This window comes from Athalia rosae, chromosome 5, assembly GCF_917208135.1.
Source record: "Athalia rosae chromosome 5, iyAthRosa1.1, whole genome shotgun sequence".
NCBI lineage: Eukaryota > Metazoa > Arthropoda > Insecta > Hymenoptera > Athaliidae > Athalia > Athalia rosae.
In genome coordinates, this window is record NC_064030.1 from 18,088,882 (window position 1) to 18,116,617 (window position 27,736).

At 37.3% G+C, this 27,736-nt stretch overlaps 8 protein-coding genes across 11 annotated transcripts; 4 read left to right on the top strand and 4 right to left on the bottom strand.

Annotated features, from left to right (window-relative positions):
• Window positions 1-270: 270 nt before the first annotated feature.
• On the top strand, window positions 271-1,951 carry LOC105687344 (cancer-related nucleoside-triphosphatase homolog). The gene is made up of 4 exons (XM_012402917.3): window positions 271-431; window positions 511-682; window positions 768-879; window positions 958-1,951. The coding sequence occupies exons 1-4, from the start codon at window positions 371-373 to the stop codon at window positions 1,231-1,233; spliced, it is 621 nt and encodes a 206-aa protein (XP_012258340.2). The 5' UTR covers window positions 271-370; the 3' UTR covers window positions 1,234-1,951.
• Window positions 1,325-5,080, bottom strand: LOC105687341 (serine/threonine-protein phosphatase 5). The gene is made up of 8 exons (XM_012402915.3): window positions 4,834-5,080; window positions 3,969-4,358; window positions 3,585-3,871; window positions 3,394-3,499; window positions 3,171-3,313; window positions 2,787-3,094; window positions 2,634-2,715; window positions 1,325-2,560 (listed from the first exon to the last, which is right to left on the bottom strand). Exons 1-8 carry the CDS (start codon window positions 4,925-4,927, stop codon window positions 2,501-2,503), a joined length of 1,470 nt encoding a protein of 489 aa, XP_012258338.1. The 5' UTR covers window positions 4,928-5,080; the 3' UTR covers window positions 1,325-2,500.
• Window positions 5,081-5,125: 45 nt separating this feature from the next.
• Window positions 5,126-7,559, top strand: LOC105687340 (T-cell immunomodulatory protein). 2 transcript variants are annotated; one of them, XM_012402912.3, is made up of 2 exons: window positions 5,126-5,279; window positions 5,411-7,559. In XM_012402912.3, exon 2 carries the CDS (start codon window positions 5,433-5,435, stop codon window positions 7,182-7,184), a length of 1,752 nt encoding a protein of 583 aa, XP_012258335.2. In that variant the 5' UTR covers window positions 5,126-5,279; window positions 5,411-5,432; the 3' UTR covers window positions 7,185-7,559. The 2 variants fall into 2 exon arrangements, with proteins under 2 accessions (XP_012258335.2, XP_048511390.1); XM_048655433.1 differs by having other exon boundaries at window positions 5,140-5,279; window positions 5,376-7,559.
• A 153-nt stretch (window positions 7,560-7,712) lies between these two features.
• LOC105687343 (cyclin-dependent kinase 5) lies at window positions 7,713-9,583 on the bottom strand. The gene is made up of 7 exons (XM_012402916.3): window positions 9,394-9,583; window positions 9,146-9,234; window positions 8,852-9,045; window positions 8,685-8,772; window positions 8,425-8,596; window positions 8,137-8,348; window positions 7,713-8,056 (listed from the first exon to the last, which is right to left on the bottom strand). The coding sequence occupies exons 1-7, from the start codon at window positions 9,428-9,430 to the stop codon at window positions 7,949-7,951; spliced, it is 900 nt and encodes a 299-aa protein (XP_012258339.2). The 5' UTR covers window positions 9,431-9,583; the 3' UTR covers window positions 7,713-7,948.
• Window positions 9,584-9,613: 30 nt separating this feature from the next.
• Window positions 9,614-11,610, bottom strand: LOC105687365 (uridine 5'-monophosphate synthase-like). Of its 2 annotated transcripts, XM_012402960.3 has the most exons (4): window positions 11,463-11,610; window positions 11,246-11,404; window positions 10,690-11,176; window positions 9,614-10,606 (listed from the first exon to the last, which is right to left on the bottom strand). In XM_012402960.3, exons 2-4 carry the CDS (start codon window positions 11,384-11,386, stop codon window positions 9,816-9,818), a joined length of 1,419 nt encoding a protein of 472 aa, XP_012258383.2. In that variant the 5' UTR covers window positions 11,387-11,404; window positions 11,463-11,610; the 3' UTR covers window positions 9,614-9,815. The 2 variants fall into 2 exon arrangements, with proteins under 2 accessions (XP_012258383.2, XP_048511391.1); XM_048655434.1 differs by having other exon boundaries at window positions 11,246-11,605.
• Window positions 11,611-11,612: 2 nt separating this feature from the next.
• Window positions 11,613-16,976, top strand: LOC105687366 (cleavage and polyadenylation specificity factor subunit 5). Its single transcript, XM_012402962.3, has 6 exons — window positions 11,613-11,783; window positions 14,769-14,969; window positions 15,151-15,214; window positions 16,245-16,410; window positions 16,490-16,604; window positions 16,783-16,976. The coding sequence occupies exons 1-6, from the start codon at window positions 11,665-11,667 to the stop codon at window positions 16,802-16,804; spliced, it is 687 nt and encodes a 228-aa protein (XP_012258385.1). The 5' UTR covers window positions 11,613-11,664; the 3' UTR covers window positions 16,805-16,976.
• Window positions 16,977-17,165: 189 nt separating this feature from the next.
• On the bottom strand, window positions 17,166-18,657 carry LOC105687367 (protein lin-7 homolog C). Its single transcript, XM_012402963.3, has 5 exons — window positions 18,360-18,657; window positions 18,157-18,198; window positions 17,958-18,070; window positions 17,638-17,883; window positions 17,166-17,554 (listed from the first exon to the last, which is right to left on the bottom strand). The coding sequence occupies exons 1-5, from the start codon at window positions 18,394-18,396 to the stop codon at window positions 17,393-17,395; spliced, it is 600 nt and encodes a 199-aa protein (XP_012258386.1). The 5' UTR covers window positions 18,397-18,657; the 3' UTR covers window positions 17,166-17,392.
• A 23-nt stretch (window positions 18,658-18,680) lies between these two features.
• LOC105687364 (sulfhydryl oxidase 2-like) lies at window positions 18,681-21,839 on the top strand. 2 transcript variants are annotated; one of them, XM_012402956.3, is made up of 4 exons: window positions 18,681-18,913; window positions 19,039-19,397; window positions 19,500-19,752; window positions 19,929-21,839. In XM_012402956.3, the coding sequence occupies exons 2-4, from the start codon at window positions 19,094-19,096 to the stop codon at window positions 21,331-21,333; spliced, it is 1,962 nt and encodes a 653-aa protein (XP_012258379.2). In that variant the 5' UTR covers window positions 18,681-18,913; window positions 19,039-19,093; the 3' UTR covers window positions 21,334-21,839. The 2 variants fall into 2 exon arrangements, with proteins under 2 accessions (XP_012258379.2, XP_048511389.1); XM_048655432.1 differs by having other exon boundaries at window positions 18,681-19,397.
• Window positions 21,840-27,736: the final 5,897 nt, after the last annotated feature.

Consider the following 27,736-nt stretch of genomic DNA (forward strand, 5'->3'; position numbering starts at 1 on the left):
GTGAACCAACCGTGATCGGTAGGAAAAAGTTTACATCGACTCCATCATTGAATCAACATAAAATTAAAGTCAGCAAGGGGTTTGGCATTGCCAGTCATTTCGTCCTTAATGTCTTCCGATTATTTTCGAGGAGAAATATATCACTTCTATTGCTCATTTTTTCGGTGAATTTCCCCGCAAAATTCATGAATAACTATTCAATAAGTTTTCATCAGTCAATGACCGTACTGTCAGATTTATTCGAAATTTTCAACGAACGATAATCGGCAAGCGCAGGTTTCAAAGTCTGCAGCCCAGTCGGCAACGCTGATCTTTTGAAAGCGAAGACACAATAAACATTTATGGGGATAAAGCTACTTATTTCAAATAAATGGAAACACAAAGTGCCGCCCCCACGCGGTTTTCTCACATTTTAGTCTCTGGGCCACCCGGTAATTCAAAATTGTCATGTATTTTACACGGTTTTTCAAAAATCCTTATTTTATACAGATTTCTGCCTTCTTTTTATAGGTATCGGAAAGACCACAGTATGCAAGAAGCTCATTTCGCTGATCGAAGCTAAAGGCTTGACTTGCGATGGATTCTTTACTGAAGAAGTACGTTCCACTAACAATAAGAGGATTGGCTTTGACGTCATTCCCCTTAAACATCCCGAACAGCGTCTGCCACTTGCACGAGCAACGTTGGTGATTCAAGTTTGTAATTTGAAAGATAATCTCCTGAAAAATCAGTGACAGCTGTAATTAAACTTTCACTATATTCACCAGATACTATAGCGGATCAAATCATCTCGCCCCAACAAGATATCATGTTGGAAAGTACGCAGTCTTTGTAGAAAATTTCGAGAAATCTGCTCTTCCAGTATTTCAAACCGAATCGGTGAACACAGTTATCTTGAATCGATTAGAACAAATTAAGCAGACAGAAGAGAAACTATAGCGATCAAATCTGTTTTAGGATGTACTGTTGCTGGATGAAGTCGGTAAGATGGAATTACTCAGCAAATCATTCACACAAGAGGTCGATCGAGCAATGTTAGGATCAGGAAAAGTGTCAAAGACAGCTAGATGCGCACTTGCTACTATACCCGTAGTCACCCCAGCGCACCTATTATTGATAAAAAAGTTGCGATCAAATTCTCGTTGCAAAATTTTCGAAGTCAACGTTGAAAACAGAGATGAAATGCCAGAGGAAGTATGCAAAACAATTCTACAAATAATTAAATACAAATAAACATTCAAAAGTTAGGCTCCGATCGTTTGGAACCTTAGAATAGATTATTACCTGAAATACCAAAGGGTGCAGGTGTATAGCATACATAAGATGCATTATAAAGGTCATTTATTAATTAGTAACAAAAAACAAAATAAACTGGTTGATTTATACGATTATTCCTAACAACGCACATATTGATCTGTAGAAAAGTAATCACGTGTAATTTTTAACGTAACGATAAGATGATTGGTAGGAAAATTGTACTACCTTGCATGTGTGTTAAATTTTCCGGATTGCTATTTTCATAATAACTGGACATAAGTGTGATTTTACGCTGAAAAAGCTCAAACCGCCAACATGAAGTTGAAATTACTTTATTACTGGATGTCACCAGTCTCCGTAAGTCTGTAAACTGGTAGCGTTTTCACATACGAATGCCTCATAGCTTCCGTTTTCGTATGTTGTACGAAAAAAACTGCATAATATTCACTCTTGACTCAACAATGTACAATAATCTAGCCATCGAATAATTACAACTTTTGAGAATGAAAAATTCATGCCTAAAAATCTGATGTTTGGCGATTGAGTTTTTCTTTTGAGCATGAGCAAAACGCGCTTGTGCGAGGGACATAGCTCATTCGAAAACACGAAAAAATTGAAACGAATATTTATTTCCATAGTGTTATTCCGTTGATAAAAAAATAAATAAATAAAACTGTTTTAATCGGACTCGTAAGCATAGATATTATCACATGTCGCCGATTTACCACAGGTATGTTATATTGTAATAAGATTATTCTTGATCCCTACTGATTCGTATGTACACATTGTTGAAAATTTATAACACACACTATGTGTCCGATATTTGCATAATCCAGACTTACTTGTCGTACGTTTCATCATGTTTCTTACGCTGTTAAAAGTCAAACACCAAAAATACATCGCGATTACCAACGCGATAAATGTCAGAAGAACATTTCCGTAGAAAGAATCGATGTGGTCATTTCAACGCCACTTGGAAATTGGCTAGCAAAGAAGGATATTGTTTAACAACATTTAAAAATGATTCTATGTACCTCATTTACCCAATATGACGGTGAATAGCAATAATCATACGATAAACTCCGTCTGTCGTGGCGAGACTGTAGCGGTTACGGGTTTAGAAGAACGATTACGTCTCGTCTTCTCTTAATCGGTATCAAATATAATACGCACACTTTTGTTTGGCTAGTTGTATTCAATTATTAATTACTTAATCATCATCAATATTCCTAAAACTGTTCCATTAGCACATGAACTTTAGTAAAGAATTAGCATATGCCATTGGTACCACGTTTGGATGGGGCTGAAACGTGAATAAAAATAATTATTCAACGAAATGAGACGCGAACGTAGACGTAGAATAGAAATAATCTTACCCGGGCTCCGTAAACCACATAAGTCGGTTTCATATTCTTGCCATTTAATTTGATGTAGGCACCTCGGTTATTCATGGTATCACTAGACAAGATAAATTTTTTTCGGTAAGATTAGAAGAAACAAAGACGAAAATGTTTCGCCGATAAACTCACCAATAGTTTGGAGCTGAGAAGACGGTTATGCATTTTCCATCATGCGCAATTTCATAACCGTTATCTTTGACTTCATGACTTCTCACTATATAATCGAGGTTATTGAGTTCGAGGAATTTCTGCGTTACGTCAGGTCCAAACTGAACACCTACTCCTCTTTTACTGGGCGCTCTACCCGGCTGAGGTTGCGGATCCGACCAGAGTAGTTCGCACATAAGTCCTTCTTCGGGCGGCTGTCGATTTCGGTCTATTTCTCTGATCTCGGCTAGCGTAACATCATCCCTTGAAAATAACCCACCGTGCATCACCTGTTTGTAATACGAAAAACCACTTTGAATAACTTTTACAATAATATTCAATGAGTCTTTCAAAACTCATACTTACAAGCACTCTATTGTTTAGACAGTGTGCAAGTGGTAGCCAATTGTAAACCTCTGTAAAAAGCTCCGCCATTTGCGCTGAGTACTTTGCCTTGACCTCACCATCGAATCCATACATTTGATTCATGGTTGCAGATTCATGATTCCCTGATTTATTGGATAATTTGATAGCAGTAACCGGACACAGCATAAACTAGTTGAATAACTTTTAGCGCCACAAAACTCACCTCTAGACATGAAAAAATGATTGGGATATAATAATTTGAAGCCAAATAATGTGAATATGCATTCCACGGAGAAAGACCCTCTGTCGACGAAATCTCCATTAAATAACTATTTTGAATATTAAGAAAAATAGTACATTTTGTTTCGAATAACCCACATCATATAGTGCCCTAATGATAAACCATAAGGATACATATGGATTAGTTTCCGAAGGCAGACCGTTTATCTCAAATATGTTAAGCAGATCGTAATACTGGCCGTGTATATCACCGCAAATGGTGAATTTGTTATCATCTGGAATAGTGATATCCACCAAACTTGGTTGCGCCATAAACCATGTTTTAATATCCAAAAGAATCTTGTAGGCGTACTTGCGATGAAGTTTATTTTGTTTGGTATACCATGCTATTAGATCCTCCATAAATTGTAGAGTGACTTTATTATCCTCGAGTTTTGGTCCTGTATACTCGTCTTCAATCGCTAAATAAAAAAAATCAACGTACGATCAACATTGAAATTAGGTGAAAAAAACGGTGAACAACGTTAATTGATTCGCTTCAAACTTTAAAACGCTTACCCATATCATCGAGATTTATCGTATCTGCTACATTCTTTTTATTTTCTTCTACAGATATAGCCTTCTCAAAAGCTAATTTTTTAACAATCTTATTGCACTCGGTAAATTTGGTTTTGGCATCTTTATCTTTTGGTCTTGCTTTAGTAACGGTTTCGTAGTCCTTCAATGCCTGTTTAAATTTTCCAAGAGACATGTGAGCCGCAGCTCTTCTGTAATAACCTTTGACATAATTTTTATCAAGCTCAATTGCTTTTGAAGCATCTGTTAAGGCGTATCCGAAGCATTCTGTTTTCAAATACGCAAAACTTCTGTTTCCATAATATACCGCAACCGTTGGATCAGCTTCTATTGCTTGTGTGTAGAGCTTGATTGCCTTATTAAAATCTTGATCTAAAAACGAAAAATTGATCATAATTTCACCGCTATTTGAGTTAATTGCACTCTGCTAAGGAAAATGCAGAAACATAGTAGAATAGCGCTACTAGCATTATTCCTGAAAGTATTTAAACACTGTACGAATATTTCAGACCAATTTTACATTTGGTAATCATAGATGTTCAGGTAAATTAACATCGTGCAAGGAAATTACAAACAGAGTATCCGCTGTCCAAAGGAACAATTAATCGATGTTTAGTCAGAATTATGTTGTAAATCGTAAGAAATGTACAGAAACTGAGTTACGATGAGATGCGAAATTAGGTAGGTTGAGTAACGAAGGAAAAAGTTTGGTTAGTTTAAAAATACACGTGACCTGGACGCTGACACGTGAATTAATTTGGTCTGGGTGATCAATAAATTGGATAAATTCTATGATATTGAATTACGCAAGCCGACAACAAAAGCGAGTATCTCTAATTGAACTTACTTTTGAAGTACTCGTTCGCCTTTTCTTTAAACTTTTCCGCTCTCTTCGAATCCTCAGAAGATACGTCCCCGGTTATTTCTTCGTTTTCACTCATCTTGCACTAACACTTGTTACTGACAGATAAATTAAAAACTACTATAAATTATAGGAGAAATGTGGAGAAATGAGACACACGGGAGATAAATAAGGCATTTAATAAGGAGCCGATTTTTTCCAAACGTGCTTAATTGTGAGCACTGCGCTTAGAACTGCGCTTTATGTGAAGTTGTCAGTGCTCACTCCTCGATATATCGGAATGCAGAACCACAACAGACAACCCACAGATGTCGAGGCTGTCCGAATTAATTTTTCGCAGTTGTCAAAATAAATATTTTTGCCACATTTTCATAACCAGTCGCAACCAACAGCAGTTTAGCATCCTGTAACAATTTACAAATTGACCGAAGGTCGGTGATAAAATTTAAGTTCGTTAAAGCTTCTAACTTTTTAATTTCACTGAACAAAGTAAGGCTGCCTCTATCTCCGATTCCTCTATATTCTAGGTGACTCATCCAAAAAGTTCTTTTTGTCTTTGCAGACCATGAAAACCGAGTGAAATCATGAACAACCAAATTTTGGTAATTTGTCTCATCTCCTTAGTTTCGCTCAGTGTAAAATGCAGCGATATTACACCAATTGTGTTTGGAAAAGTTCTCGATGGAATGCCAGCAGCTTTCGGCGACTTTGATTCCGACGAATTGACAGACGTTTTCGTACTTCGCAAAGATGGCAATACGGTAGAGATTATGCTGGCAGCGGAGCAGGAGCCCCTCCTCCGTCCTGGACTGGGCTTATCCTGTTCCTTTAAGAATCAAGTGACGAGTGTTGTGCCTGGTGATTTTGATGGCGACGCATTCATGGATGTTTTTGTAACAACAGTCAAAGATGGAATTACCTACGGACATATTTTATGGGGTGGAAATGGTCTATTGAATTGTACAAATGAATCGGAGCCAGTAACAGAAATGCGAGGACAGCCATTGGCCATCGATTACAATCAAGATATGATAATCGATTTGTTTGGATTGGACAAGAACAACACCAGAACATTCTGGGTTTTCAATCAGAGCAGGGCGACTCCGCAGACGATAAAAATGCCTGGAGAAAACTTGGCGCCGATCAGAAAGCCACATTCTAACGCATTTCTCGATTTGAACGATGATTTCATGCCAGATTTATTCATAACAACCGATAAAAGCTTTGAAATTTGGTTTGGAAGTGAGGAAGGCTTCAATTTCAATCGCACAATTCCTCTGCCAAGTGATACGGCATACATTGGTCAATCACTTTATCTCGACGTTGAACTTACTGGAAAAATGGATTTGGTTGTTCCCGTTTGCTACGATAAAGCCTGCAAGAATAGCACCATAATGATTTACTCTGATGACTGGTACAATCTTCAAGTTGACTTCAAAGACCTTGACAATATTGATTGGGGTTTTTGTTCACCCGATGGACGTCGTTACACAGATACAATAACACTCAGAGGTGGTGATTTCAACATGGATGGATACCCTGATTTGCTGGCAACGCTAACACCTCATTCCGAGCGAATGCCTAGAACATTTCTGCTCGAAAACGTACCTTGCACAAATTGTAAGAAATTCGGGCGTACCTTTGCAACACGTTGGACAGCCCTTAACCCACTGAACAATAGAACGGTGATGGCCGTTTTCTACGATTTTTATCAAGACGGTATCCTTGATGTTATTTTAGTCGAGCACGACCCATCTACCAACGGTTACCGAACGCAGGCTTTCAAAAACAGTCTCGATTACGACGCTAATTTTGTCAAAGTCATGGTCTTGACCGGCTTGACCAACAGCCTATACCCAATCACACCTGGAACACTTGGTAGAAAAAAGCGAACCTATGGAACAAATTTACCTGGACCATCCATTGCCTACAAAACAACAACACAAGAGGGTAGTCCGCGTATGGCTGTTGCCGCACAATTACCACAAAGTGCACATTTTTCGCTCAACTTGCCATACTCGACTTTTGGATTAGGACGCACACCAAATTTTGTCGATACTCTCACCATAGGATTGAGCAATCGATCAAGAGAATGGACACAAATTATTCCTAATTCTCAAATGGTCGTTATACCCTCACCGATATCAGAGCCCACCAGATGGAAGGCCCAATTATTTGTAACGCCGAGTAAATTGATTTTATTAAGCGCTGCTGCCTTAACGGGAACTTGTGGTTTGATCACCGCCATCATCATTGCGCTTTATTGGAAGGAAAGAAGAGAAGATAAAATCGAGAAATTGCAGGAGGCACACAGATTCCCTTTTGACGCGATGTAATGGTCTTTATCCGTACTAGTATTATAGTATTAATAAACTAAAAATATAATGTATATGTATAAATATTCGATGTTCCATTCACCGTCGACTGAAGGTTTATCTTTGTAAAACAAGATTTTGGGATCTCTTTACAGTAGTTATTGCGAATTGAATCTCTTTGAGAATCACATCAAACTTTGAAAAATCATTAATCATGAAAATTTAAATTTCTGTTGTGAATTCATTTATTCTCATGTATTAAAAGTAAGACTACACAGCGGATTTTCATCCCAATAGTCACACCCATAGCAAAGTAGATCCCAACATACCGTAGTTAATTAATATAAATAATAATTAATATAAATAAATAATGCATTTTCCACGCATTACCAGTAACCAGAGTTGAGAAATTTAATTTCTTGTGAAGACTTGATGTGTATTTCATTTGAACATGGCTCCCAAAAAAGATTATGTTGAACCGTTGAGAGTAACCACGAGAATGGGTCTTGCATGAACTAATCGTAAGTAGATTATGTGAGGATTTGGACGTTGGTAAAATTTATAGTTTTATTGACTTGCGTCACACCTTAACCATACGTGTATTTATAGGTATGGACATACATACGTCACATACATTTAAAATACATGTACGCACGCACACATAGAAATATCCAAAATATGACAGAAGTTGTCCTCCTGACACAGTGACTAGATTATCGCATCTTTGCATGATAAATATATGTACCGGAGTGTGAAGAACATGATCGAAGAATGGAGGAAATCTGTTATTGGCATCGGTCATTCTTAATGGCTGGATTCAAGTCCGCAAAATAAGAATGTGCCATTGCTTCGTCTGCCGACAAACGTAGCGCTGGATTACAAACTAATAATCTCTGTTGAAAAGGGCGATGAAGAGAAATTAGATGAATATATCTGGCTGTACATAGAAGCAAGCGGATAATCTGTTACTTACCTGTAGTAAATCTTTGCCTCTTGAATTGAGCTTTGGTGCAAATTGGGGTAATCCACCAAGTGTTGGGTAAGGAGGGAACGATTTGTATTCTGGCAAGGACGCCAATCCTGGCCAGGTCTCCTCAGTCGGTGTTCCGAGCATCTTGAAAATTCTTTTCAATTGGTCCTCCACGTCTGAACCCGGAAATAACGGTCTGCCAGCATTTGCTAATTCTATTTGGAAAGAAAATATTTGCAGATAATTTAATGCCTCAACGGATCACAAAACTCTTTGTAGTTGAACGTTTACCTGCAAATATGCATCCCGCACTCCACATATCGATCGATGTTGTGTATAATTTGGCTCCATACAAAACGTCTGGTGGACGGTACCACAGCGTGACCACTTCTGCGGAATAACATTTAACGGGGATTCCAAAGGCTCGCGCCAATCCAAAGTCAGCTAACTTGAGCTCACCGTTCTATAAATTCAGATAAGTTTCATATCAAATACAAAAAACGGATTAAATCAAAAACTTGCTTGAAATCAAAGAGTGACGAATGATTCACCTTGTTGATCAGCAGATTTTGGGGTTTGAGATCCCTATGTAAAACATTGTGGCTGTGGCAAAATGCCAATCCTCGCAATAATTGGTATCTGAAATACATAATGCATTCAAAGATACTGTGGATACAAAGTCAAATAATACCCGAATTACAAAGAAGAGAACACTTGCAAAAATGACTTGACGACATCTAAGTCAATCTCTCCATTTAAACTGTCAAAATACTTTTTGAGATCCTGATCACAGTGTTCAAAAACTAGAGTTAATTTTTTGTCGCTATGAAGAACGTCATAGAGACGGACGATATTTTTGTGTTTCAGTTCTTTGAGCAGACAAATTTCTCGCAAGGCCGATGATGGAACACCCTGAATAAAAAATATGGAACATTATTTTATTTATATTTTAAATGTATCTATCTCATGCCTCCTCAAATATTTGAACGGATGATAACCCCGCAATGCTTACTTCGTCGTCCTCGTCCAGCCGTACTTTTTTTAGGGCTACTATTTCGTGAGTCTCACGATTTTTTGCTTTGAAAACAGTTCCGTAAGTTCCTGAAATTGTAAGTAGATAATTGACATTTGATTAGCAACAGACGCGACGACAGAGAAATGTCAAAATTGTTACGACAGTGTTTTATTTCGTCTGTCAATATTCCGTGAAACTGAAATTTTAAGTTTTTTAATTATAGAACATAGGACTTGGGATCTTACCTTCGCCGATTTTTTCTAGTTTCTCATACTTTTGCATATTTTTATCGCCTGTAATGCACCGTATGACTGACAGCTCTCTACTGTAACGAATTCAGACTAAGATGATCTTTGGTTAGCGCTGTAATCAAATCGGTTTAATGCCAAACCTTCACCGCAAATATACTGGCGCTATTTCGTAACATTTCAAACTGTTCAAAAATACTGCATTTTGTAGTCCGTATTCTATTAAACAAAAATGAATAAAAATATTCAGATTTTATTTACACATCTACAAAAAGTCAACAACAGTTTATAACTATAAATTGAGGCGTAATACAATTAATTCTCTTCGGAAGTGTCGCCAAAATACAAAATAATAATTTATAATTTTTCCAAGGACCATACTTGAATATACGACCGAAAAATTATTGGCCACTTTCATTTTAACTGCTCGTTCTTTCCATATAGGCCTGCCATAATTTCAATTTATATTCGATCATCACCGATATTTTATCTTTGGCCTCTGTCACCCCTCTTCCTACAACGACAAGATCTGCACCAGCATGGACAACCGAGTGTGGCGTGTTGTACTGCTGACCTAAGGTGTCGGTAGTCTCAGTTAATCGTACTCCAGGTGTTAATTGTATAAGACCTGGATCGCTGAAGACGTTTGCTTGGCAGACTAGACCTGCGACCAGGTTTGACGACTCTGACAAAAGAACTGAACTCTTGACGTAGTCTCCCAATGTTAGTGCACCTTTACTGGACATTTCTGTCACCAAAAATATTCCGCGATCCGCGGAAATACCTTTTAGTCCGTCTTTTAATCCAGAAATAATACCTTCGCCTGGAACAGTATGGGCAGTAACACAATCTGCCCAATCTGCTATTTTGTAGATTCCGTTCCTATATTGTAAAGACACGGTATTTCCAATGTCGGCGAATTTTCTGTCTTCCATTATCAGAAAATTGTGCTTTTTGGCCAGCTCGCGAAGCGCTTTTGGAAATTCACTTGTAAAATTTTCAATCGCATCGACATGTGTTTTCAAAACAGCTATGTGAGGCCCAGCTATTTTAGCGAGCTCCAAAATCGCATCTGCATTGATTAGATCCACCGCTAAACAGAGAGTTGTTTCTTTCGTGGACATGAGTTCGAACAATTTTGCCGCTACGCGATTTTTGGTTAGCTTAGCGCGTTCTTCAAACCTTAACTGCAATCGACTCAGACAATTTTCTGTGAAATAGATGTTAGATATCAAAAGAACTACATAGTAATATTGCTAAAAATAGTTGAACATTATAGATTGTCTCTATTACCTTTATTCTTTGGAAGATTCGAAACATTAGTTTGTTCCAAGTAACTTTTAACGCTTTCTACCACGGGTAACGAAACTTTTCCGGCTTCCAAAAGGTAACCCATTAAACTAGACAGAGTATATAGACTTTTCATCTGTATACCGTTGATTTTTAGATTGTTCTTGCCCCCTTGTTCCCGATCGAGAATGACAATAGCTTCTTGGACTTTCAATCCTTCATTGAGCAGATCTTTGGCAGTTTCTAAGATACTGCTACCAGTGGTCACGACATCTTCCACGATCACGCAAATTTCCCCCTCTTTAAATTGACCCTCGATCAATTTTTTGGTTCCGTAACTTTTAGCTTCTTTGCGTCTTATAAGCATGGGCATATCTGCCTCTATAGATATTAGAGTTGCTATAGGCAGAGCTGTGTAGGGGACACCGCATAATTGAGTAGCACCTCCACCGTTTTCTGACAAGTTCCACAGTAAACTCGATAGAGATGTCTGAAATTTTTGCCAATGATTAATTTCATGACTGAAAACATAACACACTCTCATGTAAATTAAACTTACCATCAAACGGGGATGTGATATTATGACTCTTAAGTCGAAATAAACAGGTGTCTGTAGGCCGGCTTTGGTAACGAAATTGCCAAATTTTACTGCGTTTATTTTAAAAAGTTCAACAGCCAAATTTTTTAATTGCTTTTCCATTTCGTTTATAAAGAATTACTACAAACCAAAAAATGTTAGAAGTCTGAAATCCTAGGTTTGAACAAACCTTACTCACGCTCGTGATGATAACAACTCGTGCAAGGTGCTATGTAGTGCTATGGACGATGGCGATAGTTCCGTGAATTCTGCGGTCGGCGTCGCGGCGCCCGAACACCGGATATTATGCTGTAGTGCCCGGATGTTGACGCAAACAGCGCCGAGGGAGGGAACGGGATCGAAGAAAGCAAACGAACCAGGTTAAATTTGTAAAAATTAAAATGGCGATGGCAACAACTCAGGTTAAAGGCAGCGGTTGGCCAAGAAGGGCAAGCAATAGTTCTTTTGAAGGAAAAGTAGTGCCGAATCCATCAGTTACTATCAACAGAACCGTCAACCTGTAAGTAAAAGACTTTTCGTGTTCAGAGCACCTTTAATATTAAATTCAAAAAACCGTCCACCTCGCTTTGGAACTAAACGGATATGGCCGGCTGATCGATGCTGAAACATACATACATAAACATGTCCATTAATTGAATATTATTCACCCACAGTGAGGATTTTCATAATCGGATTCTTCTACACTGGTTAAACCTTGCACGCTAGAAAATAATCAACGACCTTAATTCTGACCACCCCTGATAATTTGTATTAGGAGCATTCCCCAAATCAAGCTATTAGCATTTTCTATTACTCTTCTTTTTTTATTTAGCAGCTGCCAATAGCCGATATATACTTGTTGAGTTTTCACACAGGGAAATATCAGGGGATTCTCAACATAGCTATTCTCTGTTACCTTTGTCAGACTAGTCGTTCGACCCAAATGTTTGTTGATAAATTTGATAATGGATTAAATTGTCTATGCACGAATAACTATGTGTACTTAGCGATAGAACCAATAGGGTACATGCCGTGAGACATTTTTAATTCAACCCAGAACTCACTGCCGTTTATATAAGATCTACGTGACAATCATTCATGTATATATCTAACGAACAAGATCAGGAGATTAATTTAAGTAGAGTCGCTAAGATTTAACATAAATAACGTTAAAGACTGGCGCAAGTTGGTATAGGCATATTAAAATAACTGAACAACTTCTATTAGATTAACTGAAAATTGTAACCATCAAACTAATGGGCTTGAATTAGAGTAGGAAGAAATTTTCACGTTCTTGTAATCAACTCTAGCACGTAAATTTCAATTGACCGTTGATAAAAACGTTTGCCCAACTATTCTGATTGACGGACAAATGAGATTTGCCTGTAAACACTGATTGTATGAACTTGAGAATGATTCTTTGTGCTACTTTTCATAGTAATTTAGCCTGAAAAATGGCTGGTAATGTAATCCGCTGAATTTTGTTGCGTCAATAATGGTAAATCCACGAATTGTAAATACCTGTTGTAACATGTGTGAATTTGAAGGAAGTACAAAGATAATGTTCTTCAATGTTCAAACTCTGTTCAATTAGCTTTTAACTGAGCTCTCACTGAATCTTTACTAAAACATTAGAAAATGCTTGTTCATATCAATTTAATACTCATATTATTACACAAAGAAAAAACTCGAGTGAAAACCTTTTGCCGAATATTCTTCCATCAGTTGTTTATAGTCACGTATATCGATTAGATTTTCCCTAAATACTTGCCAGTTATATACTAAATTCTCCAACCAATTTGTGAGAGTTGTACACGAGTATTTTGAAATCTATTTTTAACTTAATGTTTATTTATTTCTTCTTTTTTTTATAATTCAATAATATCACACGATAAATGTATATCCGATGTTACAAAAATTGTCATGTATGTGATATTGATATTCTATTTTCTCTTGTTTTGGTTCTATATGATTAATTTTTTTTTTTTCTTTATAAACCTTGAAATAGAAAATTTCTACGTAGCTCTATAATGTCATCCAATAGTATAGAAAGTTGTCGATCATGTTAATGATACGTCACATCAAGTTCAATGATGAAAACGACAAATAAACCCAAACAAATCGAATGGATGCTACAAAGATCAGTTACTTATAGGTTTCATAGATAAAATAAAATAACATTTTCTCTTCATTGATTATACATAGTTGCTCTCTTTTTTAAGTTGTGATTTTTTTACTGTTAAAAGTTCATGATAATATCATCTGTCCAGCAGTTTTTCTCAAACTCTGAAGTCTTCAACACTGTGCAAGAATATTGGAGATAAGAATAAAAAATAGTAAATCAATTTGAACTGTATGGAATTTAGCTATGCCGATAAGTTGCTACTCATTATTTCTTGTTTCAAATATATCATTGCTCTGTGTGATAGGCTTGACCTTTGAATTCTTTTCTTTTCTTATTTTGTACACATTTATTTCCGATTCGCAAAATTCACCCATCATATTTACGTTAGTATAGATGTGGGGGGCTAAAAACTATCATATATAGTGTTTACTTTTGGAGTCAAAGCTCGAAGCAAAAATCTTAGAAATTGGAGAGCGGTTTCTTCAATTTTTTTATTCTAACAAACAAGAATCAAATACATGCTTATTCAGATTGGCAATTGACAATGAAGGAAAGTAAGAAAGCACTATTAGACCATACAACATAAATCTTTTATTAGAAGAAATTTTTTTTTCCTCATTTTCCTCCCATAAATGAAGAAAGGGTGATAACTGAAAATTATGATGATAAATGATTTGATATAGATTATTTATAAATATATCTCAAAGTAAATTTACAACTAAAATTTGAGGACTACTGGCAGATTATCAAATGTATAATTTTAATAGATAGAAATATGAAATATGACATGTGTTGGGGAAGATCATTTATGTAATACAAAAATACAAGAAAGAATGAAAAGAACACAGATTTTTGTGCAAGAGTTTATACCCTTCCGAGTATAAACGTGTTTGAAAAATTTTAAGTTTCTGTGAAAGGCTGTAAACCTCTTCAGCTACTTTATCATCGATAATTTAATTCACAAAATCAAAAAAAAATAAAAGAAATGGATGAAATCTTTTCAAACTGCCAATGAAAGAAAAAAGATTTTAGAAAAATTCTGTTAACATAAATTTAGTATTGTGAATGTAGTTTTATGGGATAATTGAAATTGCTGTTTTGTTTTTTCTTCAGATTACGTAGAATAAAATATTCAAATCGTCTCCCCAACGCAATGTGTTGCTTGTTTAAGCATGTAATATGATTTGTAACAAATGGAAAAGAACCAAGTGAAAATTCTTTGTAATTTAAATACGAATGTAAATATTTCTGTAAGTTTCCAACTTCCAGTATATCCAAAAATATGTAGTTCGAGATGTTGGAACTAGGGTGCTCACTAAAAATAATTTCTAACAAGATAAAAATAATCCTAACGCAAAAAATACAACTCATTTATCATAGATATCCTTTGACAAACTATACATTTGGAACGAAAGAGCCACTATTTGAGAAAGACCCGTCAGTACCAGCCAGATTTCAACGAATGAGGGATGAGTTCGACAAAATCGGGATGCGTCGCAGCGTCGAAGGTGTTCTGTTAGTACACGAACATGGCTTACCCCATGTGTTACTTCTTCAGCTCGGTACAACATTTTTCAAATTGTGAGTGAATATGTTGCTAAAAACTATTATTTTCTCCTTTTTATTTCGCTTAAACTACAAATATACATATTTTCAAAGATGAAAAAATCTTTTAACAAAGAATTTATGGCAACATTATAAAAAATGGTAAAAAAATAGAAAAAAGTATTTATCGTTTGAACCGTTCATTTTCTTTTTCCAGGCCAGGTGGAGAGTTGAACGCGGGAGAAGACGAGGTAGAGGGCCTAAAACGGCTCCTCACTGAGGTAACAGTTAGAGCAGCACCTTACGCTGCCCTACAGGGCGGCTAGGAGCGGCACTTTGATTTGTTAGACTGTATTACTGATTTGATGGGCCTACTGTAATAAATCCTAAAAAAACTCTGTAAAAAGAAAATGAAAAACCTTTTTGTAGAACCGATGTAACCGGGCCTGTAGCTCAATTTAGTGGTGTTGTGCTCTGCGTATGTCGTGTAATGGTCTATTTCAATGTGCTGCATGCCCGGACACTTTCATGTCAGTAGAGAGTAACCCAAAATTGCCAAAACAAAAAAAATAATTGTACACTGGTTAGCTAAGAACATTGTTAATGTACTCAGATCATTCATGTTTTTCAGAAACTTGGAAAAAAAATAACCATTCAGGTCGATATGTTATTGTGTAAGACAGAAGATTGCAAGAATGTACTTTCTTATTTCTCCGATTTCTATCTTAGACACGATAACAATTTTGTGGTAACAATTAGAATGCTGTAGAAATGTAGACAAACAAAGAAAGAGATCTTAAGTTATACTTTTAAATGGGAAGAAAGAATAATTGGTTATTTTTAATTTCTTCTGCGTTAGCTTTATTTGTATTCAAATAACAACACATATTGCTTTATCATTTAGCAGTATCAAGGGAAAAAAATAATACCGTGAAACAGTTGTTTTGTTTCTAGATGAGAGAGAAAAAAATATATATTAATGTATATATTGTATATACCATGTATATTATACATCACGATGTGTAATGACAATGATTTACGATTGATTTTTTCTCTCTCTTAAATTGTCTTAAATTACATGGTTAGTTATCCGAGTATATTTTAAGTAAGACGATGTACTTTTTTTATGGATTTGAATGTACCGATCAATGCCATTGTCATTGTGTATGAAGATTATTATGGAAAGTCTACAACGCATTTTGTAACCATGTTCTTAGTGAACTGAAACAAAGAAGAATGTATTTTACTTTTGTGTACACGTCAAATGTACGCGCAATATAACCGTTGATCAAAGTTTCAACAAATTTTCAGACACTTGGCCGTCAAGATGGAGTGAAACAGGAATGGGTAATCGAGGATACCATTGGAAACTGGTGGCGACCCAACTTCGAACCACCGCAATATCCTTATGTACCGCCACACATCACTAAACCCAAAGAACATAAGCGACTATTCTTGGTCCAATTACAAGAAAAAGGTATCATAGAAATGAGAAATTTTATATCATCGATTTCCTTGTCTTGATAACAATAATTTAATACTCGATTTCTCTTCAGCTTTATTTGCTGTCCCTAAGAATTACAAATTAGTGGCAGCACCTTTGTTTGAACTGTATGACAATTCACAAGGATACGGACCAATAATTTCATCTCTGCCACAGTCACTTTGCAGGTGCGTAAAACATGTTTTATTATTCACGAACAACTTTGCAAAGTATAGAACAAAATTTTGTAACAAAAAATATATGGTGAAATCCTAATATGAATGTGGAATTTTTCGTAACGTCGAAACAGTAGAAGATGGTAAAAGTGATTGGTGTAACTATTAAAATTGATCTTCTGAATTTCAGATTTAATTTCATCTACATGTGAACGTTAAACGAGTCACCAGCTGCAAGATTGGGCTGAATTTTTAATTAAGTTAACCAAAATAATATTGAAATTATGTATGTATGTGACGATGGATGAAAGTTCAATGAAACACCTCAGTTCTCTGTATAGTATGACTCCCCGACATTAAAATCACTTTTGTATGTAATGTAAATCCTTCCTTAATTTTCTCCCACCATCATCTAAATACTATAAGAATCACACAAGCCGAAGGAAGCTATACAAATGGTAAAAGTAATTTAAACAATGACGATTTTCTGTTCACAATATAATGTTTATATTTTAATATAATACTGTTGCCGATAAAGTGTATGATTTGGATAGACATAACTTGTCTAAATTATTCCGTTGATAAACTTCTGATTTTATTCAATTATCATTTTAAACATCAAAACTGAAATAATAACTTCATATTTATCTTCTAGATCTTCAGGTGATGGTAGAATAGTATATTTTCCCATCAATCCATTATTCGTAATTAATTAGGTGTCCAATATAAATAATAACACACTGCAACATAGTTACAAATTAATTATACTTCGCAAATATGAGAAATCAACACCGCAGACTTTACTGCATATGTTGGCGCCGCGTACGAGCAGCTCGTTGTTTATCAAATCGTAATTCCATTTCCTCCAAAACACGAGGTGTGTAACGGACAACAAGCTTCACAGAGTTCTGAGCTTGTTTTAGTAATTCAACAGCCTTCTCGTGATTCTCACCTTCGACACACTATGGAAAAGTGTAATAACAAATGAATGAAGTGTAATGTAATAACAAACTGCACAAGGATAGCAATGATCGAGACTACTCACCACTCCGTTAACAGAGAGTAACTGATCCCCACGTTTCAAACCGCCGTGTCTATCGGCTACGCCACCTGGAATAATTCTAGATATATAGATGGGAGAATTTTGCTCTTTTCCCCCCATCACGTTAAATCCTAGTCCTTCTTCCGTTTTTGGTAATTCTACAACTCGAGGATGCGCGTGTCCCTCGCTGGCAGCAAACGCAGCCACAGTTGCTTTTGCTGTAGCAGAAGCACGTACGTCTTGAGATCCCTAGAAAATGGGATTTTAGAATCTTATGAGCCTTATGAGTAAGTCAGGCAAGTTGTTCTACATGAGATCCTTACCTGTATATCAACAGTTTCATAAACATGCTCGTATACTTCTCTTACGGCATTGAGAAAATCACTTTGAAGAACTTTCTGTAGCGCAGCTAATTTAGTTGCTGGTACTTCACCACCTGAAATATTAAGACACGTGATAGAGAAGACTTGATTTGAAATATAAAGTAAAATAAATTCTCAATGATGGAATTTTCTGACTTACTTTTTTGCAACTTGTCAAGGAGCTCGATTGATCTTTTGACGTCTTCAATAAACAGAAGAATCCAATTACTCGTTAGTTATAGAAAGATCGATAGAATTTTATTTATGAACGTTGAATAATGGCTTCTCAGATTACCTTCCAGGCTGAACAAATTCTCCGAGTAATAAATTATTTGAAAGATAATTATAAAAGTGTAAACTTGCCTCTGGCTAACGTCAAAGGTTCTCCGACTGTCGCCATCACAATCCTTCGCTTGTCAGAAACTTTTCTCTTTGGTTATTTTCTTATTGAAAGTGATTAAAACTTTGTCAGCTCGAAGAAACCTCTTTGCAAGAAACAACAATTATTTTTTTATCAACCGCCTATCGTTACTTATCGAACATTTACAATTGTGAGTAGTTCTTTTCCGTAATTCCTTGGGTCGTTAGCTTCGTACAACAGAACGATGTCCACTGCGACGTCGAATTGAAATTCTAGAACTTATCGGCAGGCGCCGACAGCGTCATCTCAAAGAAACTCACGTGTGATGAATATTTTGCATATAAATAAAATAACAAATTATTGCACATTTTGATTACAGCTACAGCTGATTGCTTCTTCAGACGGCGTATTCACAGATAATACACCCTTTAATCTGTCTGGAATGCACATTTTATCTAGCCTGGAGAACAATAGAAACGCCGCAGTTTGTGGCGTCAAGTGACAGCAAAGTAACCAAAAGTAGCGTAGGCGAAATTGGGAATAATTAATTACATAGGTAAGTCATAAAATTTTGGCAGCTTCTCCAGTCTGACATAAAACTTGAAAGAACTTAGTAGCATCGCTGTGAATTCGGTGGGGTGATTGGTTCCAATTTTCTCTCTTCATTTTGATAATGTTCAGCTAGAAAATTTTGTTATCACAAGAAAGAGACATATGGAGGAATAAGTGAATCGCAATGAGTTCAAACGCGGAAAGATATCGCATCGCTAAATTATTGGTCAAAACGCTCTTGGTACAAATTCTAATTTTACAAAGAGCGAGTGCAGCTGTAGTAGGTCATAAGGAAGATTATCAAAGTTCGGCTACCGGCGAAGGACTGTACAGCACTAGTGATGGTATATTTATTTTGAATGCGACTAATCTAAAGTCAAATATTTACGAAAGCAAGACTGCATGGCTCGTCGAGTTCTACAACAGCTGGTGCGGATATTGTCATCGATTTGCACCAACTTGGAAGGCCCTTGCTCAAGATATAGAGCGTGAGTATTGAGAGGGTAATAAATCCACGTATAAAATAAATAAAAATTTTGTCAATCGTCATGTAGCAACAACTCATTTGACTCATTAATCTCCATTTGCAGATTGGAAGGACATTGTTGTGATAGCGGCAATGGACTGTGCAAACGATGACAACAACCCAGTTTGTCGGGATTTTGAAGTCATGCACTACCCCATGCTGAAGTTCTTCTCAGTTGATGCCAAAGTTGGGAATCTTGGAATAGAACTCGACAGTGGAAAAGATATGAATACCATAAGACACAACTTGGTCAATCGCTTAGAGAAAGAACAGCAGGAAGACCGAGGTTCCACTTGGCCAAATATTGCGCCATACAGGTTTGTTCGTATTATCCATTTACATAACAAGTTTGACGCCATGAAAACAGTTACATCTGCCATTTGCTCGAAAAGGGGGTAAGAAGAACAGGACATGTACCATTAGTATGTGGATTTTACCAACGAATGACTACCATATATGTATATTGCCTAAGCTTGTCGTCGTTTTCTTGCAGGAGTTCTGACACAAAGAATCTATGGAAGGATATTCCAGAGAGTGTAAAATACAACTTCCTCATATTTGAGGTTGTGGATTCCTATCTAGCAACAGAGGTGACGTTAGATTTGCACAAGTTTGATAGCTTGCAAGTTCGTGGTGTAACATCTGAAAATGAACCGCTCACCATATCGTTGGGAGTAAACAAATTTCCAACCGTAATTGCACTAGGTCGCGACGGCACGCAGCAGACTATTAACGCTCGATATCTGACAAGAGAAGGGCTTCGAAAAGCAATTAAAGACTTCCTCATGCTCACAGGTATAGTGATAGGGAACCCTGAAGATCATTCCAAAGATGGAACTCTAACTAAATCCACGGAAGCTCCAAACAAAATCGAAGAAGCTAAAGACGAAAAAGAATTAGAAGAAATAAGAACTATTGGAGATGTTCTTTTTCAGTTGGACTTAGAAACTGCATTGAGATATTCAATTGAACATGAAATTCCGATGAGCAAAGTTATAGATGGAGAGAAACTTGAGGCTCTTAAAGCCTATCTGAACGTATTGGCTAAATATTTCCCCCTAAGGCGTAGCGGCGTTTTGTTTCTGGATGCTTTGCGAGAAATAATTGATCGACGTAAGAGTTTATCCGGTGTAGAGCTCAGACAGATAATTAAATCGGTTGAAGAAGAAATGTCTCCAATATATTCAGGGCCAAAAAGATGGATAGGGTGCAAGGGAAGTATGGAACATTTACGAGGCTACCCCTGCGGACTTTGGACAATGTTTCACATGCTCACCGTTAACGCAGCAAACCATAATAAAAATATAAAAGAATATCCCCCGCAGGAAGTGCTACGAGCTATGTACGGTTATATAAAACACTTTTTTGGGTGCTCCGACTGTTCGCAACACTTTGTAGAAATGGCCGCTAAGGATAAAATGTTCCAAGTTCAAACCATCGATGAAGCCATCCTTTGGCTCTGGAGGTCGCACAATCAGGTCAACAAAAGATTGGCCGGAGACGAAACCGAAGATCCGGAGTATAAGAAAATTCAATATCCTTCCAAGGAACAGTGCTCAACTTGCAGATACAGCAATAGTAGCTGGAACGAAGTCAAAGTGCTGCGTTATATGTATCGGAAATATAGTTACACGGGAATAAACTATTACAATTCAAGCGGCAAGCCCGACGACGATGACACTGGAGATGACCTCAAAATCAGACAGGGAAGATTTGCGTTAGACAAATATACCGGTCAGCGGAGATTAGGATGGGATTTCACGATATTTGATATAAGCATCTGTGTGGTATTGTACGTGATGTCAGCGACTATACTCGTATTAGTTTGCATAAAATTTGCTGTAAAAAGGACTTACAGAAAAAAAACTTACATACACGACCTTTTCGGCAAAGTATGATTCACATGATCATGAGGTATGATTATATTATTTGGAGATCTATTGTTTCAGGATACAAGATAGATTTATAGTTGACCCCGGTAGACTTGCGATCGTGCATAAGATGTTTTAACAGCTTCTTAGATATCTTATTAATTACATAAGTTAGAAGAAAAATATGGTACAACTTGATTTTTAAGGTCACTCTGTTAGATCACGGTATCTCGTTGTAAAGTAATTTCATATAATTGCTTTTTAGTGAAATGATCGTTAAAATGTTCGAAATTAAGTCCACGCGCTGCAGCTCGTCCAAAGTCTTTTGATGTGAAAGCATATGTTATGTAAATAATCGTGTTTATGTGTTGAATGAGTATCATTAGCTAATACTTTGTGTAAATAATTTTGAGTTGGATCATAGTTTGTGATAAAAACAATATATAATTGAATTTATTCCAGTGACACAACATTTAACACAAAATTATAAATAAGTTTACATCGATTCCACAATAAACGTTTTCGATAAATAATTGTGTTTGACAAATTTATACTCAATAACTGTTATTGAATATAAGTATTCCAAAATAATTAGACAGCGTAGTATGTTCGCTCTACCTACCCTGTTATTCCATTTCAAAATTGTATTGAACCACCGTTCAAGTAATACATCGTTGGTTTTTTTCACGCTAATTAACGATGAAACGGATAATAAAATGATATCTTCGTTTATTAGCATTTGAATAGAATTTTTTCAATTATATTGAAAAGATATGCTCCGATGAAACGTCGAAGGTGTGTGACGAGCTTTTGATCAGTGGCTTCATAGATCAGTGAGTTTTGACGCCGTGAGCTGGATTAGCACGACCTCAGACTTGTGTCCAGATGTTGACCGAATATTTTCTATTTTTTCCTACTTCTCCAGATTGTCTTTCGATTTTGAGTTGATTTTTCAATTGATCTGCCGATGACGAAATCTTCCAGCCTCCCTGGAGGTTCCCTGTGATCCAAAACCAAAGGTACGTCATCCTACAATAATTCCCGATTTTTTTCTGATTTTTTGCGATTTTTTCCGATATATTAAATTATGTTTGAATTTTTCCGCCATTGTGACGTCACGTGGTCTGGTCACGTGACCGCACTAGCGCCATGGGCGGATTTTTGGAGAACTAAAAACTCGCCGATACAGCTAGCGCTATGTGGCGGATTTTTCGTGAACTACCGAAGCGTGTAGCCTCGTGACGGGCCCCACTCGTCTCTCGACCACGTGGTCGGGTTGCAGGTGGCGCCATCTTTTTTTTAGTTCGCCGATAATCCGAGAGATGGCGCTGGCCGCAACTCGTTTTAGTAGTTCACGAAAAATCCGCCACATGGCGCTAGCTGTATCGGCGAGTGCGGCCACGTGACCAGCGGCGCTAAAATTCAAACATAATTTAAAAAATCGGAAAAAATGGGAAAAATTCGCAAAAAATCAGAAAAATCAGAAATAAATCCAGGATGACGTCCCATCGTCTCTGGATCACAGGGAACCTCCAGGAAGGCCAGGAGATGGGGTAATTGGCGGATCAATTGAAAAATTGACTGAGAATCGAAAAGAAATCAGGAAAGGAAGGCAAAGATAGAAAATATCCGGTCAACATCTGGAAACGAGTCTAAGGTCGTGCTACTCTAGCTACATGGCGTCAAAACTTACTGATCCAAGAACTCACTGATCAAAAACCTCGTGACACACCTTTGACATTTCATCGGAGCATATCCTCTGAATCGAAGTCGAATACAACCCTGACGTTGACGAATACTAATGATGACATGTCATTATAATCACTCCTTCATTCAGGTAATTGCCTTCTTGGTCTCGAAATGGAAGACAGTCAGAGGATCAGAGGCTGAAGTCTTCAGACATTTGCAAGTTTTGGGGCTGGATAATGGAACCAAGCAACATCGAAGCTACATGTCAGTTTTATTTGAATATCGATACAGCGTCTCAATGAAAAATGCAGGTTTGTTGGTTTCTGGCTCCTCCAGCATCTGGAAATCTCTGAACATTGGAATGTTCTATATTTGTTTCATCAGAATCGGTATGCAGAATTTCCCAGGTAATTGATGACACTGTTTGTTGGCAGCCAAGGTGATTAAATATCCCATGAGGAAATTGGAAGAACAGGAGAGAACTGAGGACAGTTCGCAATGGGTTGGATCAATTATAATACCTTCTAGTTTCATCAGTCCAGTAAGAAAACGTATTTCTAATGACACAATTGCTAAAAACTCACTAATTGAAAACTCGTGACACACCTTTGACATTTCATCGGAGCATAGCCTCTAAATCACAGTCGAATACAACCCTGACGTTTACGAATACTAATGGATGACATGTCATTGTGAATATTCCTTTATTCAGGTAATTGCATTCTTGGTCTCAAAATCGAAGACAGTCAGAGGATCAGAGGCGACAGTCTTCAGGCATGTGCAATCTTTGGGATGGACAATAGATTCAAGCAACAGCGAAACTACCTGTCAGTTTTATTTCAATATGGATGCAGCGTCACAATGAAAAATGCAGATTTGTTGATTTCTGGCTCTTGCAGCATCCAGAAATTCAGAACCATTAGAATGTCTGATATTTGTTTCAGAAGAATCGGTATACAGAATTTCCCAGGTGATTGATGACACTGTTTGTTGGCAGCTAAGGTGATTAAATATCCCATGAGAAAATTGGAAGAATAGAAGAGTATTGATGACAGTTCGCAATGGGTTGGATCAATTATAATACCTTCTAGTTTCATCAGTCCAGTGAAAAACCGTATTGCTATCGACACAATTGCTAAAAACTCACTAATTAAAAACTCGTGACACACCTTTGACATTTCATCGGAGCATAGCCTCTAAATCGAAGTCGAACACAACCCTGACGTTTACGAATACTAATGATGACATGTAATTGTAAATATTCCTTTATTCAGGTAATTACATTCTTGGTCTCGAAATCGAAGACAGTCAGAGGATCAGAGGCGATAGTGTTCAGGCATGTGCAATTTATGGGATGGGCAATAGATTCAAGCAACAGCGAAACTACTTGTCAAATTTATTTGAATATGGATGCAACGTCTGGTTGGAAAATGCAGGTTTGTTGGCTTCTGGCTTCTCCAGAATGTGGAAATCTATGAACATTGGAATATTCACACTTGTCTCAGGAACAAATGCTGTTCTTTGACAGAACTTTGCACGCTATGGCCATTTTGTCGCATTTCCGAGCGAAAAAATGGAGATCTCTCGACGAGTATCAGGAATTACTCGGTCCAGTCGACACGCTCGTGTTTCTGAGGCCGTAATATAGGTATCGTCATGTATTTTGAGTTTGAGAATCCACAGCTGCTACTTAATTTGATTTATCCAACGACCTGTCGATTAATAAGCTAATTCTTTGTTGCAAAACGTAGAATTATCAAGATATTTCGATGGTTCCGAGTCGTGTCTTGATTGAGTCGACGGATTTGAGTCGCTGCAAACAAACTACGTGAAAATAAGATTGCTGCAGACATTTGGAAAGCGAAGAATACAGCTCCTTCGGGTCGAGAAAGCACGATTGATATTCTGCGCTTTGGTTTCTTACACATTTTGAGCCCTGAAATCCGACTGTGCTCGCCAAAATGTCTTGCTTATCGAATTGATCGAGTGATAGCAAATTTCCCACTGTAATGAGCAGAGAAATTGAATTAACTCTGTAGCTTTAAGTCGTGGCTTACCTAATTCGACGGATTCATGTTCTTAAGTTCGAAAATCTCATAATAAGTTATTTTAAAACATTTGAAACATATGCTGTATCATGCTAGCAAGATTGCAGAATCGCTGAGACCCTGGTCTTTGTTTCTATTGATTTGAGAGTCAATAATGAACTCTTGTTCCTAAAGTTTTGGCTTTTCCACACATTTAGGGCTCAAAAACGATGGTAATACTCATCCTCTGTTTGAATTAATTGACTGCTGTACTCTACTGCTTTGAGAAGTCAAAAAATTGTAATATCTTGATAGCTCTCAGTCGTTGTTCAATTATCTAACCAGATTCTAGTTTCCAAGATCGAAATAAATACAACTACCGCTCTGTCATCATTATTTATTATTGTCCCCTCTTCTCCTGAAACTTTCTCAAGTTTTATCTAATTTTTAATGAATGAGTAGACTTTCTTCATGTCCTGTGAAATTTGGACGCTTTGCAGCTAGAGTAACACGACCTTAGACTTGTTTCCAGATTTTGACCAAATATTTTCTATTTCTTCCTGCATTTCCTGATTTTTTTTCGATTTTTAGTCAATTTTTTGATTGATCCGTCAATGACTGCATCTCCCGGCCTTCCTGGAGGTTCCCTGTGATCCAGAACCGAAGGTACGTCATCCTACGTTGATTCCTGATTTTTTTCTGATTTTTCTGATTTTTTGCGAATTTTTCCCATTTTTTCCGATATATTAAATTATGTTTGAATTTTAGCGCCGCTGGTCACGTGGCCGCACTCGCCGATACAGCTAGCGCCATGTGGCGGATTTTTCGTGAACTACCAAAGCGTCTAGCCTCGTGACGGGCCCCACTCGTCTCTCGACCACGTGGTCGGGTTGCAGGTGGCGCCATCTTTTTTTAGTTCGCCGATAATCCGAGAGATGGCGCTGGCCGCAACTCGTTTTAGTAGTTCACGAAAAATCCGCCACATGGCGCTAGCTGTATCGGCGAGTGCGGCCACGTGACCAGCGGCGCTAAAATTCAAACATAATTTAAAAAATCGGAAAAAATGGGAAAAATTCGCAAAAAATCAGAAAAATCAGAAATAAATCCAGGATGACGTCCCATCGTCTCTGGATCACAGGGAACCTCCAGGAAGGCCAGGAGATGGGGTAATTGGCGGATCAATTGAAAAATTGACTGAGAATCGAAAAGAAATCAGGAAAGGAAGGCAAAGATAGAAAATATCCGGTCAACATCTGGAAACGAGTCTAAGGTCGTGCTACTCTAGCTACATGGCGTCAAAACTTACTGATCCAAGAACTCACTGATCAAAAACCTCGTGACACACCTTTGACATTTCATCGGAGCATATCCTCTGAATCGAAGTCGAATACAACCCTGACGTTGACGAATACTAATGATGACATGTCATTATAATCACTCCTTCATTCAGGTAATTGCCTTCTTGGTCTCGAAATGGAAGACAGTCAGAGGATCAGAGGCTGAAGTCTTCAGACATTTGCAAGTTTTGGGGCTGGATAATGGAACCAAGCAACATCGAAGCTACATGTCAGTTTTATTTGAATATCGATACAGCGTCTCAATGAAAAATGCAGGTTTGTTGGTTTCTGGCTCCTCCAGCATCTGGAAATCTCTGAACATTGGAATGTTCTATATTTGTTTCATCAGAATCGGTATGCAGAATTTCCCAGGTAATTGATGACACTGTTTGTTGGCAGCCAAGGTGATTAAATATCCCATGAGGAAATTGGAAGAACAGGAGAGAACTGAGGACAGTTCGCAATGGGTTGGATCAATTATAATACCTTCTAGTTTCATCAGTCCAGTAAGAAAACGTATTTCTAATGACACAATTGCTAAAAACTCACTAATTGAAAACTCGTGACACACCTTTGACATTTCATCGGAGCATAGCCTCTAAATCACAGTCGAATACAACCCTGACGTTTACGAATACTAATGGATGACATGTCATTGTGAATATTCCTTTATTCAGGTAATTGCATTCTTGGTCTCAAAATCGAAGACAGTCAGAGGATCAGAGGCGACAGTCTTCAGGCATGTGCAATCTTTGGGATGGACAATAGATTCAAGCAACAGCGAAACTACCTGTCAGTTTTATTTCAATATGGATGCAGCGTCACAATGAAAAATGCAGATTTGTTGATTTCTGGCTCTTGCAGCATCCAGAAATTCAGAACCATTAGAATGTCTGATATTTGTTTCAGAAGAATCGGTATACAGAATTTCCCAGGTGATTGATGACACTGTTTGTTGGCAGCTAAGGTGATTAAATATCCCATGAGAAAATTGGAAGAATAGAAGAGTATTGATGACAGTTCGCAATGGGTTGGATCAATTATAATACCTTCTAGTTTCATCAGTCCAGTGAAAAACCGTATTGCTATCGACACAATTGCTAAAAACTCACTAATTAAAAACTCGTGACACACCTTTGACATTTCATCGGAGCCTAGCCTCTAAATCGAAGTCGAACACAACCCTGACGTTTACGAATACTAATGATGACATGTAATTGTAAATATTCCTTTATTCAGGTAATTACATTCTTGGTCTCGAAATCGAAGACAGTCAGAGGATCAGAGGCGATAGTGTTCAGGCATGTGCAATTTATGGGATGGGCAATAGATTCAAGCAACAGCGAAACTACTTGTCAAATTTATTTGAATATGGAT

Excerpts from the sequence above, each read along its gene's own strand:
- LOC105687344 (XM_012402917.3), top strand. The coding sequence starts at position 371 with ATGGAAACACAAAGTGCCGCCCCCACGCGGTTTTCTCACATTTTAGTC. Across the intron at positions 683-767 it reads CTGCCACTTGCACGAGCAAC|ATACTATAGCGGATCAAATC; the intron begins GTTGGTGATTCA and ends TATATTCACCAG. Across the intron at positions 880-957 it reads CAGTATTTCAAACCGAATCG|GATGTACTGTTGCTGGATGA; the intron begins GTGAACACAGTT and ends AATCTGTTTTAG.
- LOC105687341 (XM_012402915.3), bottom strand. The coding sequence starts at position 4,927 with ATGAGTGAAAACGAAGAAATAACCGGGGACGTATCTTCTGAGGATTCG. Across the intron at positions 3,095-3,170 it reads GTCTAAACAATAGAGTGCTT|GTGATGCACGGTGGGTTATT; the intron begins GTAAGTATGAGT and ends TATTACAAACAG. Across the intron at positions 2,716-2,786 it reads TTCTCAGCTCCAAACTATTG|TGATACCATGAATAACCGAG; the intron begins GTGAGTTTATCG and ends TATCTTGTCTAG.
- LOC105687340 (XM_012402912.3), top strand. The coding sequence starts at position 5,433 with ATGAACAACCAAATTTTGGTAATTTGTCTCATCTCCTTAGTTTCGCTC.
- LOC105687343 (XM_012402916.3), bottom strand. The coding sequence starts at position 9,430 with ATGCAAAAGTATGAGAAACTAGAAAAAATCGGCGAAG. Across the intron at positions 9,235-9,393 it reads ACTAGAAAAAATCGGCGAAG|GAACTTACGGAACTGTTTTC; the intron begins GTAAGATCCCAA and ends TTACAATTTCAG. Across the intron at positions 9,046-9,145 it reads GGCTGGACGAGGACGACGAA|GGTGTTCCATCATCGGCCTT; the intron begins GTAAGCATTGCG and ends TTTTTTATTCAG.
- LOC105687365 (XM_012402960.3), bottom strand. The coding sequence starts at position 11,386 with ATGGAAAAGCAATTAAAAAATTTGGCTGTTGAACTTTTTAAAATAAAC. Across the intron at positions 11,177-11,245 it reads TATCACATCCCCGTTTGATG|ACATCTCTATCGAGTTTACT; the intron begins GTAAGTTTAATT and ends CAAAAATTTCAG. Across the intron at positions 10,607-10,689 it reads GAATCTTCCAAAGAATAAAG|AAAATTGTCTGAGTCGATTG; the intron begins GTAATAGAGACA and ends TCTATTTCACAG.
- LOC105687366 (XM_012402962.3), top strand. The coding sequence starts at position 11,665 with ATGGCGATGGCAACAACTCAGGTTAAAGGCAGCGGTTGGCCAAGAAGG. Across the intron at positions 11,784-14,768 it reads ATCAACAGAACCGTCAACCT|ATATCCTTTGACAAACTATA; the intron begins GTAAGTAAAAGA and ends CATTTATCATAG. Across the intron at positions 16,411-16,489 it reads GGTCCAATTACAAGAAAAAG|CTTTATTTGCTGTCCCTAAG; the intron begins GTATCATAGAAA and ends ATTTCTCTTCAG.
- LOC105687367 (XM_012402963.3), bottom strand. The coding sequence starts at position 18,396 with ATGGCGACAGTCGGAGAACCTTTGACGTTAGCCAGAG. Across the intron at positions 18,071-18,156 it reads CCTTGACAAGTTGCAAAAAA|GTGGTGAAGTACCAGCAACT; the intron begins GTAAGTCAGAAA and ends TTAATATTTCAG. Across the intron at positions 17,884-17,957 it reads ATGAAACTGTTGATATACAG|GGATCTCAAGACGTACGTGC; the intron begins GTAAGGATCTCA and ends CCCATTTTCTAG.
- LOC105687364 (XM_048655432.1), top strand. The coding sequence starts at position 19,094 with ATGAGTTCAAACGCGGAAAGATATCGCATCGCTAAATTATTGGTCAAA. Across the intron at positions 19,398-19,499 it reads CCTTGCTCAAGATATAGAGC|ATTGGAAGGACATTGTTGTG; the intron begins GTGAGTATTGAG and ends CTCCATTTGCAG. Across the intron at positions 19,753-19,928 it reads CCAAATATTGCGCCATACAG|GAGTTCTGACACAAAGAATC; the intron begins GTTTGTTCGTAT and ends GTTTTCTTGCAG.